Here is an 18,748-nt window from a genome sequence, read left to right as displayed (position 1 = left end):
TTAGCTGCTATTGTTATTATTTACCAGGCACCACGCAAGTGTAAGGTTTTGATTCCTTTAATAGACTAGGTACTAAAGAAAAGTGCCGCATAAAAGCCAACAAATCTATGCCCTTCTTGAAGGCTTCTTCCCTAGGACTCAACCTGTCAAAATTCCATTTCTTTAATACATAGTACTACTTCAAGAATCAAGCCTATTGTGAGAGGCAGCCTCCTCTTTTTCATTTAGTTTTTGTGGGAATTTTTGTGAATGATTATCGTAGGTGAAATCAGAAAGGGAAATAAGATGAATTGTACCAGTGTAACACATAAAAAAAATAGAAGATGTAAACTGTCTCAATATTTTGATGATCCTAGTAGATTACCAGTCACATAGTATATGGTAATGTTGGTCAAGAATGTATTTACAGAAAAGTCTTTCTGGAATGTAGTTTTAAAAAAAGATCAGAATGGGGGGGAGGGAAATGGCTTTACTTATTAACTTTTGAGTCATTTCATCCCTTTTTTATTATCATTTTCTATTTCTCTTACCTCATTTCAGTTATGTGAAATGCTAGTTTTACTGTACTATTACATAACTTAAAAGATTTTATAAATGCATACTTGTAACAAGAATAAACATGAGTTAAGGAGTATTGCCCATACATAACACACTTAGCAGCTCAGGGTCTGGGATGGATCCCAGTTTCAGACCCTGAGAAAGCTGACGATGTATGGAGGCTCAGCTCTTTTCAGGAGACCTTCACTGTGAGCTGTTTCAACTCTGTTTCTCATCTGTTATTATGGATGTGCCCTAACACTTGTCTTTTTTTTAGTAGATGAAGTGTTAACTCTGGTTTCCAGCCTCCTGAAAATTTGCTTTTTTAAAATAACAAACTCTAGGAGGTTGCAGATTAGAACTGTTAGCTTTTGGGTTTTGTTTTGTTTAAATTTTGTCAAGATTGAAGTTTTTTCTGGTGAACTGATTTCTTATAGTGATGGTTGGTTTTACATTCAGTGTGTCTATAACTCCTATTTAATAGAATATGAAGTGTCTTCTTAGGGTGGAGAGGTATGGTGCTTTCCATACTGATCAATTATCTGGCATCTCATCTCATTATATACTATTACTTTGTATCTAAAAGTTTGGAAACTCATTAGAAAATTATGAAAATTAAATAATAAAAGCACAATGTTAACTATCTTTAGTTTCTCAATAAATATTAATTCCTTTCTGTACTCATTACTAGCCTCTTAAACAGACTCTGAATTTGCAGTTACCCAGATTACCATCCATCTCTCTGAGTGTTGAAATGGTCGGGACGTTACTTGAATTAGGGAAATAATATACCTGTGTGAAATATTACTTGGTCAAGATTGCTTACTGATTCCTTGACATATTTTCTTCTGGGTTAAGACTTAACGTCTACCATCTTGAAAAATGGAAGGAGCATATCTAAGAGATATTCTTAGCATCTAGCACTGTGTCACATAGTCATTCAGTAAAGGTTTATTTTAAATAAAATTGTTAACACTTATTTATGGAGAACCATAATAATTTTAATAGCTAACAATGTTTTGTTCTTAGTGTGTCCTAAGCATTTCTAAATACTTAACATATACAAATTTGTTTAATCTTCAAAACCCTATTATCATTTCATAAATGAGGAGAGTGAGGCCTGCAGAGTTAAAAGTTCCCAGTGAAATACTGCTCAGCAATAAAAAGGAATAAACTGTTGATATACCCAACAACCTGGATGAATCACCAAGTAATTTTGCTGGGGGGGGGAGCCAATTTAAAAAGTTACATACTGTGTGATTACATTTATATAATATTCTTGAAGTGATGATAGAACTTATATATAAAAATGGAAAATAGTAGTTGCCAAGGGTTAAGAGAGGGTAAGGGGCTAGAGGGAAGTGGGTTTGGCTTTAAAAGGGCAAGATGAGGGATCCTCGTGTTGATGGCAACATTGTGGGTCTTGACTGTAATTCAGTGTCAGTATCCCGGCTGTGATAATGTACTCTAGTTTTGCATGATGTTACCTTTGGGGGAACTAGATTAAGGGTACATGAAATTTCTATTATCTCTTACAACTGCATGTGAATCTACCAATTATCTCAAAAAGTGCAAGGAAGAAGCAAAGAGGTAAGAAACTTTCCCAGAGTCCAACAAGAAGAGTTCGAGTCGAGTTCAAACTCCCGCAGGCTTCCCCCAGAGCTTGTGCCCTTAACCACTACACCAAAGTTCAAACTTATTTGACTTAAGACCCACTGTAAAAATATGTTTTCATCAAAACTCAGTACATACATCATTTATTTGTATGTATCCAGAACATATGTTTCATAAAACAATACATGACCTTACTATAAGGGACATAGTAAATCAATTTTATACTTCACTGAGGGGTGTGACCTTTAGTTTGAAAAATGCTCTAGCTACTCAGATAAAAGAAAAACAGCTTTTCCTGAAATGACTCTATTTTAGATTCTGTTTCCAGCATACAATTGCTGGCATCCTCTAAAGACTGGGCCACCAACCCTGCATCCTTCTATTTCTCTTTAAACCATCTCTTCTGGTGAAAGCATCTGATAATTGTCACTATTATCCCTATGCTAGCGATTATCCTGCCTCAAACTTTAATTTGTATTTACAACCATGTGATGAAAAATATGTTGAGAATACTTCCACATAAATGTCCTTTACTGTATTCAAAACCAAGCTGATTTTACCCCTTACCCCCAAAACAGTTACTCAGTTTTTTCATTTTCATTTCCAGTCTCACAGAGCAAAAATCTTGGATTATTCATGACTCTTCTGTTTCCTTAACAGGTACGGTTCTGGCAGGCAGTTTTGGTCCTCTTCCCCTAAATTCACTTTGCATTATCCTCTCAGACTCATCATCTTCAATTTCTGATTACTACTCTACTCAAATCCTGCGGTGGTTCCCATTGCCTGTTCCAAGTCTAGTTTAGAGACCCTTCCTGTGCTTTCCACTTCTCCCCAGGAAGACCTCCCCATCCCATTCCTATTCCCTTCACCTCACTTCATACACCCATTCCCACCTTTTGGAATACGTTCTTCCATGTTTTCTGTGATTTCACACTGAGGGTCTGCCTCAAGTCCTATAGTATATGGTGGTTTGTCATTTGGAACACAAGTGTACAGTATTCCAAGCGTTAAACTAAGGTTCAAGATTACTCCTATTTTTTGGTCAGGTCTGGGGTTTACCCTACTTAAAAGCTAAAAAATTAGGCTGATACTGTTTCTTGGATACTGGCAAAAAACACAAAACTCCTAGTCAGAGATGAAGGACTTTATTACTCATGATACCGCAAGCAACCTGAGCATTAGCATACTTGTGTCTTGCATAAGAGTCCCTTATGGGAGACACCATATGGCTCAGCAAGATGCTCCCCATGCGGTGGGTTTGTGTTGCAGCTAAGGAACAATGAGTTTGGAGAATCCATTTCTTTTATAGAAAGCAGTAAGAAAGTCTCACCTCTCATGACTATCAGCTGCATAAACAGTCCTGACGAATGACCCAGGTAAAAGAGTGGTCAGGGGCTTGCAGTCCTGATACAACCCAGTAAAGATGTGTAGTAGCACAAGGGGTCCAGGGAGGATTTTTCCTAACATTTTACAGCTAAGATACAAAGAAATGAGAAATTTCCTCAGTATCAGTCAGGGAATGTGAGAAACAAATCTCACTCTTCTAGATCAGAGCTCTAGTCTAGTGGTGCTCTAGTCACAGTGGTGCCCCCCAACATTTAAATTCTTCCTGTGGAATAAGTTGAGCAAAGCAAGGAACTCATGGATTGGTATTTATCTCCTAAATTTCTTATGTTGCATCAAAACAAAGTCGACTGACTATTGTCCTAACTTCTGAATGTTCCCAGAATTCTAGGTATTCTGTGGTGTTGAGTTTGGGAACTTTCCAAAACAAAAATTGATTATATTATGATATGGGAACCCAATGAGGAAGAAACCAGTGTATTTTCATAGGGAACTCGGAAAATATTATAAATGGACATCTTAATGAATAGAGAAAGGGATGCCTAAAAGAAAAACTCTCTTTTCCTCTACTGCTCACAACACTTCAGATATCAATTATGCGGTGGGAAGTTTTCCCACACCAACCAATTCTGACACTCTCTACCTGGAGTTAACGCAGGCTCTGTGCAGATTAAGAGCTCACTCCTACAAGGCTCCCCCTCATTTCAGATGTCAGTCGCAAGGCTAGGCTGTCACCTCTGCTTCTGACCAACCAGATATAAATCAGAGGTTTTTGTGACCACCCTCATAATGTTTGATAGTTTGCCAGAATGACTCACCTCAGAAGAGAGTTTACGTGCTAGATTACAGAGTATTATAAAAGAACACAATTCAGGAACAGCCGGGTGGAAGAGATGCATAGGGCTAAGTAAGTAGGAAGGAGCACAGAGCTTCCATACCCTCTCTGGGTGCTTCATGCTCCTAGCACCTCAGTGCATTCACCGACCCAGAGGCCCTCTGAACCCTTTTGGTTAGGATTTTTATGGAAGTTTCATTTCATAGGAATGATTGATTAAATCATTGGTTGTTGATGATTGAACTCAAATCTTCAGCCCCTCTCTCCTCCCTGGAGTTGGAGGGTGGGGTGTAACTGAATGTTCCAACCCTCTAATCACATGACTGTTTCTCCTGGTTAACCAGCCCGCATCCTTAAGGGCTTTCCAGAAGATGCTCCTTTTACCTTTAACTCTGGAGCTATTTCAGGAGCCAAGGACAAAAATCAAATATTATAACAAGATATTCTTCCATGGCTCATATCACTTAGGAAATTACAAGGGTTTTAGGAACTCTTTGTTAGAAATCAGGGGTAGAAACCAATATATATTTACATAATGTGATAATATATATATTATTATTTCACAATGCCTAAGAATGAATGATAATATATAAAAGAACGGTTTGGAAACATTAAATTGCCAAATCAGCTCATTCTTTCCAATGATTTGGAAACATTAAATCGCCAAATAAGCTCATTCTTTCCAATGTTAATGCCAATCAGAAGGGGTTTTTTGGTTATGTGCAGAGATGGGAGGACAATAAGGGGGTAGTTAAACTGTGATCTGAAGCAAGAAAAAAATAGAACCTCTTTTTATTTTAATTACAGAATTGAGAATAATGAACCCTAAAGTTTCCATCAGCCAACTTCAATCATTGTCAATATTTGTTGATCTTATTTCATTTACTTCCACATTTTTGTTTCTGGAATACTTACAATCCCCAGCTTATGATTTTTCAACTTTATGGTGGTGTGAAAGTGATATACATTCAGTAGAAGCCATTCTTCAAATATTTTCATCTTTTCCCAAGCTGTACAGTAGTCTCCCATGATGCTGGGCAGCAGCAGAGAAATGTAGCTCCCAGTCAGTCCATGCAATCACAAGGGTAAACAGTTGATACACTGAAAACCATTCTGTGCTATACAACCATTCTGTTTTTCACTTTCAGTACAGTATTTAATAAATTACATGGCATATTCAGCACTTCATTATAAAATAGGTTTTTGTTAGATGATTTTGCCCAACTGTAAGCTAATGTGAATGTTCTGAGCACGTTTAAGGTAGGCTAGGCCAGACATAATGTTTGGTAGGTTAGGTGTATTAAATGCATTGTTAACATGATATTTTCAACTTACGGTGGGTTTATTAGGATGTAACCCCATCATATCTTAAAGAATATTTATTTTAAAGGAAATTCCAAACACTATGCCTTTCCATTTGCAAAAACCTCAGTATCACACCTAACAAAATTAATAATTTCTTAATAGTACCTAATATTTATTCAGCCCATCTTCAAAGGCTGCTTGTCTCAAATATGTCTCTTTTCAGTTGGTTTATTTGAATCAGGATCCACACAAGATACACATTATTAGGTCTCTTAAGCCTCTAGTTTTTTTTTTAATTTTTTAATTTTAATTTTTTTATTATGTTCAATTAGTCAACATATAATACATCATTAGTTTTTGATGTAGTGTTCACTGATTCGTTAGTTGCGTATAACACCCAGTGCTCATCACCACACGTGCCCTCCTTAATACCCATCACCCTGTTACCCCTTTCCCCAAACCTCTCCCTTCTGTAAACCTCAGTTTGTTTCCTGGAGTCCAGAGTCTTTCATGGTTTGTCTCCCTTTCTGATTTCTTCCCATTCAGTTTTCCCTCCCTTCCCCTGTGGTCCTTCACTCTATTCCTTATGTTCCACATATGAGTGAAACCATTCGATAATTGTCTTTCTCTGATTGACTTATTTCACTTAGCATAATCCCCTCCAGTTCCATCCATGTTGATGTAAATGGTGGGTATTCAGCCTTTCTGATGGCTGAATAAACTTCCGTTGTATATATGAACCACATCTTTATGCATTCATCTGTTGAAGGGCATCTCAGGTCCTTCCACAGTTTGGCTATTGTGGACATTTTTTAATTTTTATTAATTTTTTATACTGCTATTATCCTCATTTTATTTCCAACTTTTTATTTAAATTCCAGTTAGTTAATATAGAGTGTAATATTAGTTTCAGATGAAGAATTTAGTGATGCATCACTTAATACAACACCCAGTGCTCATAACAACAAGTGCACTCCTTAATAATCCATCACTAATTTAACCCATCCGCTGCCCTCCTCCCCTCCTGTGAGTCTCTAGTTTTTTTTAAAGAACAGCTTTATTGAGATATAATTCACATAAGAGTCACCACTTTATACTGTACACTTCAGTGGTTGTTAGTATGTTTACACAATTGTGCATGCATCACCACTACCTAATCCCAGAATATTTTCATCACTCTAAAGAAACCCTATACCCACTAACATTGACTCCCTATTCCCTCTTCTCCCCAGGTTCTGGCAACTACTAATCTACTTTCTGTTTTTATAGATTTGCCTGTTCTGGACATTTCGTTTAAACAAAGTCATTAAATACGAAGCCTTTTGTGCCTGGCTTCTTTCATTCGGCATAATGTTTTCAAGGTTCATGCATAATATGGCATGTATCAGTACTTCATTCCTTTTTATTGTTGAACAATATTTCATCATACACCACATTTTATTTATCCACTCGTCAATTGATGGACATTTGGGCCATTTCCACTTTTAGGCTATTATGAGTGAAGTTGTTATGAACATTCATGTACGAATTTTATATGGACATGTGTTTTCACTTCTTTTGGGTATATACCTAAGAGTGGAATTGGCTAGGTCATATTGGTGACTATGGTTTAACCTTTTGAGGAACTGCCAGGCTGTTTTCCAAAGCTGTTGCACCATTTTACATTCCTGCCAACAGTGCTCAGGGTTCTCCACATTCTTGTCAACACTTGTTATTTTCCTTTTTAAAATTTTTTTTTAATTATATCCATATTTATGAATGTGGAGTGGTATCTCATTTGCACTTCCTAATGAGCATTTTTTCATGTACTTATTAGCCATTTGTATATCTTCTCTGAAGATATGTCTATTCAAATCCTTTGCCCATTCTTTTTTACTGGGTTATTTTTCTTTTATTGAATTGTAAGAATTCTTTGTATATTCCAGATACTGGATATGATCTGTAGATTTTTTTCTCCCATTCCATGGGCTGTCTTTTCATTTTCTTAATGATGTCCTTTGAAGTACAAATGTTTTTTATTTTGATAAAATCCAGTTTAATTTTTTTATTGTTTTTTATTTTTTTAATCCAGTTTATTTTTTTTCTGTTGCTTGTGCTTGTGGTGTCATCTAAAAAACCATTTAGTCATGTTCAAATAATCCTTCTTACATGTTGTTAGATTTGGTTTGCATCTGGGTATTTATTGATCTATAGCTTTTTATATCTTTGTCTGATTTTGGTCTCAAGGTAATATTGGTCTCATAGAGTAAGTTGGGATATGTTCCCTCTTCTATTTTTTGGAATTGTTTGGGAAGGATTGTTTTAATTCTTTTTTCTTATGTAGACTTCCAATAGTGAAGCCGTCTGATCTGACTTCTTTGTGGGATGTTTTTTTAATTACAAATTCAGTATCTTTACTTGTTAATAGGTTTCTGTTTCTCAAGTTAGTTTTGGTAATTTGTATCTTTATTAGAAATTGTTCATTTTATCTAGGTTGTCTCATATTTGGGCATATAATTGCCAATTAAATAATAGTATTGCCTTATAATCCTTTTTGTTTCTGTAAGGTCAATAATGCCTTCTCTTCATTCCTGATCTTAGCTATTTGAGTCTTCTTTTTCTATTGGTCACTCAAGCTAAAATGTTTGGCAGTGTTGTTGATCTTTTCAAAGAACCAACTTTGGGTTTCATTGATTTTTCTCAGTACTTTAATGTGCTATTTATTTCTGTTCTTAATCTTTATTACTCCTTCCTCCTGGGGCTTTCCACTGATGGATGTATGTATTGGTTGCCCTTGAGGAAGCTGTGAAATCTTCCTCAAGCTGCCCTTGAGGAAGATTGTGAAATCATGGAATTCTGATATGCTGGAGCTACAAGAGTCATCTAGGTCACTGTTTCTCACACTTTTAGTGCACATACAGATTACCCTGGGGTCTGGTTAAGGCACAGAACCCTGATTCAGTGGTACCATTGGAGCCTAAGGTTTCTCATTTCCAAAAGCCTCCAGCTGACACCCATGCTGAGGCCAGGAACACATGTTCAGTGGCAAGGATCTAGTTCATTTGGAATCAGAGTCATTTGTGGGGTTTTCTAAACCGTGTTGTTTCTCTCCATTCCAGGGATAATAATATACACGCCCCCACCCCTTGAGAATTGGTGCTGCAGAGAGTCATTGTGATTGATATGAGTGTGCGTTGTTTCCATCAGCTAAAAGAATTACTGAACAGGCTTAAACTTCTCATTTGACAGATGAGGAAATTGAGGCCCCAGAGAAATAAGACTCCTTGCCTAGTGTCATATAAGTTAACTGGTGCAGATGGGTGACTAATATCAAATAGATAAAGATTAGTGGGTGGATATAATCTTTCTGATGATAAAGCTTGATTTTAGCAAAGTACATCTTTGATTATGCTATCACCGAGGAAAGGTAGCAGTGAGGATAAATAAATTTGTTGTTAAATTTTCGTGACTTCATTAAGATTTCAACCCAGAGAAAATGTTACTTAAGTGAATTTCTTCTTTAGTACTCTTGAGTAGAAGTTTATATGATACTTGGAATGGCATTAAGGAGAATAGATAGATATGGACATGGATATATAGATAATCTAAGGGTCCTAAGACTCTATTGATTTTTTTTATTTTTTTTGTAAAGATTTCATTTTTAAGTAATCTCTACATCCAGCATGGGGCTCGAGCTTACAACCCTGAGATCAAGTAGTCACATGTTCTACCGACTGAGGCAGGCTCCCCATCTATTGATTATTTTCAAATGCGAATTGAGTAGAAAGTTCATGATTCTCTTGCACAAATAAGTGTCATTAGTCTAGTGAAATGGTGTTTTATTACAAGATCTTTTCAGTGCTATCAGTAATTTCTTTCACTATCAAGGACAGCTCATTTTACACCCAGTTTTATACTCTAAGAAATATTACAGAAAAAAATCAAAATAGATTTATTTAGGAATTATTGGTCTTCAGACATTCTTTCTGTTAATTTGTCATTTTTAATCTCATATTAATGTTCTTAGGTATCTTTAGAAAAACTCTATATGACAACTTTTGTTTCTCGTATAGGATAAATTTTTCATCTGTCAGATAACCAGAAAGTTCTAAAGAGTAACTGCTTGTGCATACAAATTACTCCCACCTTAAGAAAAATTGGGCACAGTATAGCAATATTAACATATGTTAAGTATAACTTAACTTTTCTTCAATTATTCATAAAACATTTCCAAGATTTCTCTGTATGAATTTTAGTCATTGCACTAGAGAGAGAAAATGGGGTCTTGGTCAGATGATGGGTTTGCAGAATGGTGTGACTCAGTGTCACTCTTAGCTATATGACTTTGGGTTCACTTTTTTTATAAAGATTTTTATTTATTTATTTGACGGAGACACAGCGAGAGAGGGAACACAAGCAGGGGGATTGGGAGAGGGAGAAGCAGGCTTCCCGCTGAGCAGGGAGCCGGATGCGGGACCCAATTCCAGGAGCCGGGGATTGTGACCTGAGCCGAAGGCAGACGTTTAACGACTGAGCCACCCAGGCATCCCTTTGGGTTCACTTTTGTCATCACGGTTAACTAAATGAGCCTCATTGCTCTGTAAAGTTCATTAAGATTTCCTCATATGGAAATTAGCAGTCTTGAAGAGCTCTAATGAAGATCTACCTGTTCTTGAAAGCACTTTGGTTTGAAAATCAGTTCATAACTAGAGTCATTTTTGTAGTTTCTTCAGTCCACTGCTCCTGTTGCCTTCCCCACCAAGGTGCTTTGTGTCATCACCTGTCTGCTCACCAAAACTAGAAACGTAGAAGTTACTCTCCATACTTCCTCCTTCTCTCACCTCGAAGTGGGCATCACGTTCTGAAATCCGTGCATTCTGCCCCTAGCACGTCCCCCAAAGCTAATCCCCGCTTCTCCACACAGCACCGACCGCTCTGGTTCCACCCCTTCCTGTTTCTCTGCCCAGCTCTTGCATTAGACCCTTCCTTGCTCCGCAGCTTCAAGTTCGTGCACCCTTCCAATCCACCTTCCACACGGCTGTGGGAACGGCTTCTCTAAAATTCCAATCTGTGACCTACGCCTCTCATTAAAATCTTTCCTGACTTTAAGGTAAAATCCATACTCCTTAACCAAGATCCTTAGCAGTCTCTCCTTGACCTGTTTCCCTCATCTCTTCTCACAGCATTTACTCATATGCACCATAAGCTTCTGGCATGTTTTCCATTTTATTTTTCTTAGTGGGCCAAGTTCTTTCATGCTTCGGTGCCTTTGCCCGAGCTATTCCTTTCATCCTGCTCCCATCCCAGCTCTACGCCTACCCCTCCTTGTCTAATGTCTTTTTGTCCTTAGAGACCGAACTCAAAAGTCTCATCCTGTGTTACTGAAATATATGGCACCTAATGATTTCTTTTATTTTCTTAAAGATGTATTTTATTTACTTTAGAAAGTGCGTGAGCGGGAGATGGGGCAGAGGGAGAGGGGGAATCCTCAGGCAGACTCCCAGCTGAGTGCAGTGCCCCTCTCGGGGCTCCATCCCAGCACCCTGAGATTGTGACCTGAGCCAAAATCAAGAGTCGGCCACTTAATCGACTGAGCTTCCCAGGTGCCCCCCTAATGATATCCGTTACTAATTTTGTATTCTGTTACCTCTGTGAATTATTGTATTTTTGTACAAATTTTGTTCGTTTGATTTTCTGGGTATAAAATCAGATCGTGTGAGAGCAGTAATATTTGATCCACTCTTTCACAGGTTATATGCTTCTAATTTCCTTATCTTCTTTATTTGTGTTCCTCCACAACCCTCAGTACAATGTTAAGTAATAGTCATGTTAATGGATATTTCTTAATTGCCTTAAAATGCTGCAGAGTGAATAAACATATTTTATAAGCTAAAACAAAACAAAACAAAACAAAAAACAGCCTTATCCTCTGAGAACGTATATCCACATACCTGCCCTTTAACTATGAAGGGAAAGGGGGTGGGTCAGATAGCTCTCTTCTGTACATGTTCCTGTAATGTCTTGTGTATACTTTTGTTAGTGTTCTTATTGCAGTGCATTTGCACTACTTCTCAAACTTTTCCATATCCAGTGGCAGAGGAGATTGTATCGGACTTACATACAGCCTCCCTGAAATTTTACATTAATATCACATCTAGTATCTTAGCTTTAAAAATATATAAAATTTACATTTGATTCCATAGAAAAGGTCTAGTTAACCTAACATAAAAACATTTTATATGTCCTGGAATAAAATTGATCTTTGTCAAAGATGATAATATTTATTGTGAAATTTCACGTTTTCTCTGTAAGCTGTCCTGTTTTGTTCTTCAGACATCTGTGTAACCCAAGTTTGATAAATAGTAAGCACTTTGATGTCAGGAACTAGGTCTTTTATCTCTGGAGTCCCAGCATTAAACATAGTATCTAATACCCAGTAGATGTTCACTATTTATTTTAAAAAAAAGAATGAATGAATGAACAAAAGTTCAGTTTTGGAATAATAGTGTTAAATGTTAGCATTGTTAAACATTTTAGATATTTTTCTCATAGAAAAAATATGACTAATGACACTGTGAAAGTCATGCATTTTTAAAAATCATTTTCTGGCCTATACAATGTAACAAAACTTAAAAAAGAAACTGTCTGTAGGGGTGCCTGGGTGGCTCAGTCCATTAAGCGTCTACCTTTGGCTCAGGGCATGATCCCAGGGTCCTGGAATCAAGCCCCACATCGGGCTCCCTGCTCAGTGGGGAGTCTGCTTCTTCCTCCCCATTTGCCCTGCTTGTGCTCTATCAAATAAATAAATAAAATCTTAAAAAAAACTTTTTATAATTAAAAGTATAAAATATACAGCAAAGATCACATTGTAAGTGTTCAGTGCAATGAATTTTCACACACTCAACAGTTTCACATAACTAACAGCCATATAAAAAAAACAGAACTTCACCTGCCCCTCAGAACTCCTTCCATGCTCTCGTTGTGTCACTGAAACCCTTTTTATCAGCATATATTTGTTCTGCAAAGTCATTTTATACTTGAGTGTGATTTAAGACAAGTAACAAACCGATTGAATAGAGTATTTGTTATTCCTATGACAAGTTAGTGATTTAGTGATCATTACTACTAGCCAACATTACAAAATGTAAAAAATTTTAAGTACTATTTTCTGTAGTTTGCTTTAGTACTAACTAGAAAAAAGTAATTAAAATTATTCGTAATGCCCATATACTTGTACACTATTCAACACAAAAATTATAAGCATTAAGTAAAAATCATTTTAGCTTCTGCATTAAATAATTAATGACCAGTAAATTCTTTTGAGCTTTTATGCCTAATTGTCAAATTAGGCATAATTTTTGTTTGACCTTCTTTTATTTGTTTAGAGTAGTAATTCTTAACAGGGAGGGAGCCCGATTTTGTCTCCCAGGGGACAGGCATTTGGCAGTATCTGGAGACATTTTTGGTTGTCATAACTGGAGAGTGCTACTGACACCTAGTGGGTAAAGGTCTGGTTGCTGCTAAACTTAATTCACAGAACAGCACCCCACAAAAAAGAATTATCTGGCCCAAAATGTCAATAGTACTGAAGCTGAGAGCAATATTTTCTAAAGAATGAGTGGGTTGTGTTTGATTTAGATTAGTTCAAACAGGTTATAGCACCATACTAATAATGTACAAGATATTAGGACTTTAATTTCCCTAGGCATTAGCTCATCTTTCTGTGTAGTTTATTCACCAGACCCCAAACAGATGTCTTGAACAATTTGCTAATGATTATAAGAAGAATGAGATGAGACAATGTAGAAGTATAAATCTGTCACCACTTCTGGCAAAAGTCTCAAATCCAGCTCTCTAATAACATTTTCTTGCCATCTGTTGGGAGGCGTTATATAGAGAATCTAGTTGCTCTCCACAGACATTCATGCATACTCACACACCTCTATGCCATTCCTTTCTTCCAGTGATTATGGAAGGTTAGAAACACTGGAGTGCGGGGTGCCTGGGTGGCTTAATCGGTTAAGCGTCCAACTCTTGATTTCTGTTCAGACCATGATCTCAGGGTTGTGAGATCGAGCCCTGCCTCAAGCTGTATGCTCAGCACAGTCTGCTTAAGACTTTCTCTCTCCCTCTGCCCTTCCCCCTGCTCACTTGCACTTTCTCTCTCTCTCTAAAATAAATAAGGCTTAGAAACACTGGAGTGCACATAAATGCCAGTAACAAAGTTGGAAATTACTATCTAATAAAGTTGTTTTTCATGGCTGTTTCTTAGGAGGTAGATTTTTGTGTATTTCAGTGTCATCTTGTGAGCTTGTTCTGGTCTTGACGAGTTGACCTGCCCTGAGCAAAGAGTCACATTTGAGGCATAGCCTTAAAACATTTGTTGTGCAAGAAAGAATTAATGACAATATATACCAATTCTGACTTTATAATATAAAGTATTGCTCTAAAAGTATTATCTCAGAGAACACAACGAACCAAGATTTATATAGTTGGAATTATAAATCTACAAGTCCGTAAACTTAATGAAAATTAGCTCAGAATTTGGCATTTGATTCTACTTATTTAACTGTGAAACTGTGAAAATGAAAACATTACATGAAGAAAATTAAGGCCAGTTTGAATAAAACAATGTTTTATGTTGTAGCTTTTTTATATTATGGGAGTATGGATTTTATTAGTATTTTTTGCTATCCTAAGAAGTAAAATAGTTCATAGATGTCTAGGCCTTTTCCAGTTTGTTTGTTTGTTTGTTTTAAGATTTATTTGTCAGAGACAGAGAAAGCACAAGCAGGGGGAGGGGCAGGCGGAGGGAGAAGCAGACTCCCCACTGAGCAAGGAGCCCAATGCGAGACTCAATCCCGGGGTCCTGGGATCATGACCTGAGCCGAAGATAGCCATTTAACCGATTGAGCCACCAGGCATCCCGCCTTTTCCAGTTTTTAAAGAATATGATATATTTGATGTTTGAGAGGATGCATTAGCTTTCATGTCAGATCTAGGTCCAAATTCTGCCATTTATGAACTGTTTGGCCTTGGATCTGAAAACTCTGTTGGCCTGCTTTACCACCGTAAAAGAAGGGACAGTACTTAATGATAGAGTCACAAGAATTAAATAAGATAGTAAAAGAATGGCCAACAGGAGGGAAGGATAAATATTCTTTGGAGCCATTGGTTCATTTGTAAGTGGATTATAGTGGTAAAGAGCATAGGTTTTGGAGTCAGTGAACCAGGGTTTAGACTTTGCCTTTGTTGTCTCTTACTGCTGATAAGGAGGGATTGAAATCATAACTGCCAGAAGCAGCCTACACAGTACCTGGCACAGGGTAGGCACCAGCAAGTGAAAGTCGTGAGTGCCTGGAATGTTCTGAGTTCTGTCAGATAAAATGTGGTACTTAGTCCCTTAAGAAGTTTATCACACTGCATGCTGAGTCTTAAAAATTGGGGAGCTAATACTGTTAATTATTTTTAGTTTACTTAATGCTTAGTTTAAATAATGCTAATTAGCATAAGTAGTAATACTAATAATGTGAATAGTATATTTGGAACAAAGTTTAAGTACTTTTTTTTTTCCTACCTTGGCTGTAATTTTCAGAGCGCTTCACAAACTGTGGAGAATGAGGGGGCAGTGCCAGAGAGGAATCACGGAGACCAGTGTGAATGCTGTGCAGTAGTGGGCTATGAGGAGCCCCAAGTTAGGGTGGTGGCAGGGGTGGTGGTGAGAACATTAAGACTGTACTCAAGGCTTGAAATTTTATAAAATAAGCAGCTTCACTGTTGCACCAAGAATATTCCTAAGGGAAATTGGCTTTCTTCTTCTTTTTTTTTTAACAGCGAGTAGTTGGCAGAGAATATAAAACCTAACAGTATAGTTTGGTGCCACTGTCTTCATTCTTAGCAACATACCACCAGCCCTACCAAGCATTGCTTTTGCACCTTCAATGCTAATGTCAACACAGTGACATGCTGAATTTTTAAATGTGCTGTTTCTGGTAACCATGGTCCGTCCTCTCCCTCTTTGGCTGTAGATCCTAATTATCTCATGGCTAACGAACGCATGAACCTGATGAACATGGCCAAGCTGAGTATCAAGGGCTTGATTGAATCTGCTCTGAACCTGGGGAGAACTCTGGACTCCGACTACGCACCCCTCCAGCAGTTCTTCGTGGTGATGGAGCACTGCCTGAAACACGGCTTGAAGGGTAGGCCATGGCCCCAGGATGCAGATGTGCATGCAGCTATATTCTGTCAATACATGCTCAGGAAGAAAAGCAGTCTTTATGGAGCCAAAGAATAAGAGGCTTGAATTAGTAATACTAACCTATTGGAATGCCCCCTATATGGACACGGGGATGTGGTTGAATTAAAGGGCATACAGGACTTACAAAACACTGATTACTAAATGCTAGAGCTGGAACGGACATTACTGTCTAATACGGCCCTTCTGTTTGACAGGTGGAAACAGGCCTAGAATGGGAGGTAGCTTGCCCAAGGTCACACAGTGGACTCTTGCTTTTGTGCTCTTCCACTTAACCATAAGCTTTTGAGGGCAGGACCTGGTCTTGTTCTCCTTGCTTCCTCTCCTCCCTCCCCAGTATCTAATAGCCTGTTTCTGGATTACGTATTCTTTTCCTTTGGACTGTTTTCCTCACTAATACCATGCAGCTTTAAGTACTGTATTCTTAAAGTGTTTTATTATATCATAGAGCTAGTTATAAGTTCTTCCTGAAAGAGGAAGGACTGAATCTTGGGAAGTGGGAGATTTTTGGTTGTCACAAAATGTTACCTGTTCTGAAAGCGTGAATAGTTTTAGAACTGTCTGATAATTTAGGTCTAGTTCCCTGAGAAAAAGGATTGAACAGATGAGAGAGAAGTGTGTGTATGTGTTTATGTTTTGAGGTCATCTTTATGTTGTAAAGAATATTGAAATACTGCTTTGTTTTTATCACCTTAGCTAAGAAAACTTTTCTTGGACAAAATAAATCCTTCTGGGGACCTCTAGAATTGGTAGAAAAGCTTGTTCCAGAAGCTGCAGAGATAACAGCAAGTGTTAAAGATCTTCCAGGACTTAAGTAAGTTTAAGGTTGAATTCTTTTAAGAAAACATTCTTATTAATTATCTCCTTGAAGACTAAAGATAACGATGACCATAATAATTTATTTCATAACAATCCAAAAAGAATACTATATTTATGAATTGGCACTATTGTGAGAGAACTGCTAATATAGAATATTAAGAGAAGCGTGCCTATGAGGGATAATTGTTATTAATTTTAAAGAGGTTGTATTCATATTAAAAAAACCAAACATTTTCTTATTTTTTTAAAGCACTTGTGGGAATCAGTTCAAGTCTCAAGAAATTAGATCTAAGGAGGGACCGTGCTAGACATGACTAAGAAAAAGAATGTGTTCAATGCAGTTTGAGAGCCAAGATTAAAACAGTTGTCAAGTGAACCTCAGCAACAGACACCAGGACCCTGCCTCAGAACTGGAAAAAGAGTAGTAACCATCTTCCCAAATTAGACTCGTTTAACTTTAATCAGATATAGACCTAAATGGACTGTGTCCACATTACTAGTATTTGGGTACGTACATGATCCACACTAAGTCTGAGGATTTACCAATGCTAATGTGATGGAACATTTTCAGTTGGGCCTCCCAGAGGTTTTGTCTTCAAATCGTAGTCTCATTCAGTAATTAATTCTTCACAAGAGCACTTGTTCCAAACCCACCCCCCCAGACCCACGAGCCCCTTCATCCCAACAGCCCACACAGAATTCCTCACAGAGGAATGAGGTGAAGGAGGTTGTAAGGAGCACCTCAGTGTGCATGTTATACTGGGGACTATTAGCAAGAGTAAGTGAATCTGTCCCACAGTGGCCCCCAGCTCTGCTACTTTGAGTTATTTGGTTCCTGTGTTTCTGTAGGACACCAGTAGGCAGAGGAAGAGCCTGGCTTCGTTTGGCATTAATGCAAAAGAAACTCTCAGAATATATGAAAGCTTTGATCAATAAGAAGGAACTTCTCAGGTATGAACATCTTGTTAAACTTTTTTCTTTTCTTGCTATGTTCTACATTGTATGAGGTTGAATCAGAAATTTGCCATTTTCGCAGATCAAAAGCAGTTGATTCATGGCAGTTTCATGTAGTTCAACTTAATACCTTCTCCCACACCTCACACACACCTACTCAAGAATAGATGTTTATTTGTTACATATGTTTAGTCTGTCACTGTGGCATATATACAGGGCAGGCCAAAACGTAATACCCCCCAAAAACAGGAAAGGCTTTTGACACCTTAGCATGTACCCAAACCCAGTAAGACAGGAAGTTGATGTGTAATGTGAAATTTAAAAACAACATACACAAAAAACTTTCCAGGTGGATTATAGATACAAACGGGAAAGAGAAAACAGTAAAACTTTTAGAAAAAAATATAAGGTAGACAAAAATTTCTTAAACAAGACATAAAAAACTCTACCCCTAAAGGGAAAAATGGATACATTGGTCTACATTAAAATGAAGAACTTCATTCATCAAGACACAAGATTAAAAGGCAACATGTAGAGTGAAAGGAGATATTTGTAATATATATATTCAACAAATGATGCATATTAAGGGTATGTGAAGAACTCCTTCAATCCAGTAAGAAAAAGACAAGTAAATGTAAAAATGAGTAAAGGATTTGAACAGGCATTTCATAAGAGAAAATCAAAATGGTTAGTAAACATAAAAAAGAGGGGCTCCTGGCTGGCTCAGTCAGTAGAGCATGCGACTCTTGATCTCCCAGTCCTGAATTCAGTCCCACATTGGATGTACAGCTTCCTTTATAAATATATATAGGGGTGCCTGGGTGCCTCAGTTGGTTAAGTTGTCTGACTGTTGGTTTCAGCTCAGGGCATGATCTCAGGGCTGTGGGCTGGAGTCCCACCTCAGGCTCCGTGCTCAGCTGGGAGTCTGCTTGAGGATTTCCTCCCTCTGCCCCTCTCCTCACTCATAAGCACACATTTTCTCTCTCTCTCAAATAAATAAATACATCTTTTATATATATGTACATATATATGTAAATATGTAAGTAAATTCACTAGCTGTCATGTAAATACAAATTAGAATAAGTATGGTACCACTACACACC

General features: G+C 37.5%; 1 protein-coding gene across 6 annotated transcripts in view; it reads left to right on the top strand.

Moving 5' to 3' along the window:
- Positions 1-18,748, top strand: part of RUFY3 (RUN and FYVE domain containing 3) — a 77,901-nt gene that overhangs the window by 32,678 nt on the left and 26,475 nt on the right. For all 6 annotated transcript variants that reach the window (XM_028100549.2, XM_028100548.2, XM_088021145.1 and 3 more), the window contains 3 exons: positions 15,643-15,816; positions 16,569-16,686; positions 17,541-17,642. In XM_028100549.2, coding sequence (XP_027956350.1) covers positions 15,643-15,816; positions 16,569-16,686; positions 17,541-17,642 — 394 coding nt within the window. The remainder of the gene's footprint in view (positions 1-15,642; positions 15,817-16,568; positions 16,687-17,540; positions 17,643-18,748) is intronic.

This window comes from Eumetopias jubatus, unplaced genomic scaffold (assembly GCF_037043125.1).
Source record: "Eumetopias jubatus isolate StellerSeaLion01/CBP00866 unplaced genomic scaffold, mEumJub1_p1.0 scaffold_2, whole genome shotgun sequence".
In the NCBI taxonomy this organism is placed as follows: domain Eukaryota; kingdom Metazoa; phylum Chordata; class Mammalia; order Carnivora; family Otariidae; genus Eumetopias; species Eumetopias jubatus.
The sequence above is the reverse complement of the archived record's forward strand: the minus strand, read 5'-3'. Positions and strand labels throughout refer to the sequence as shown.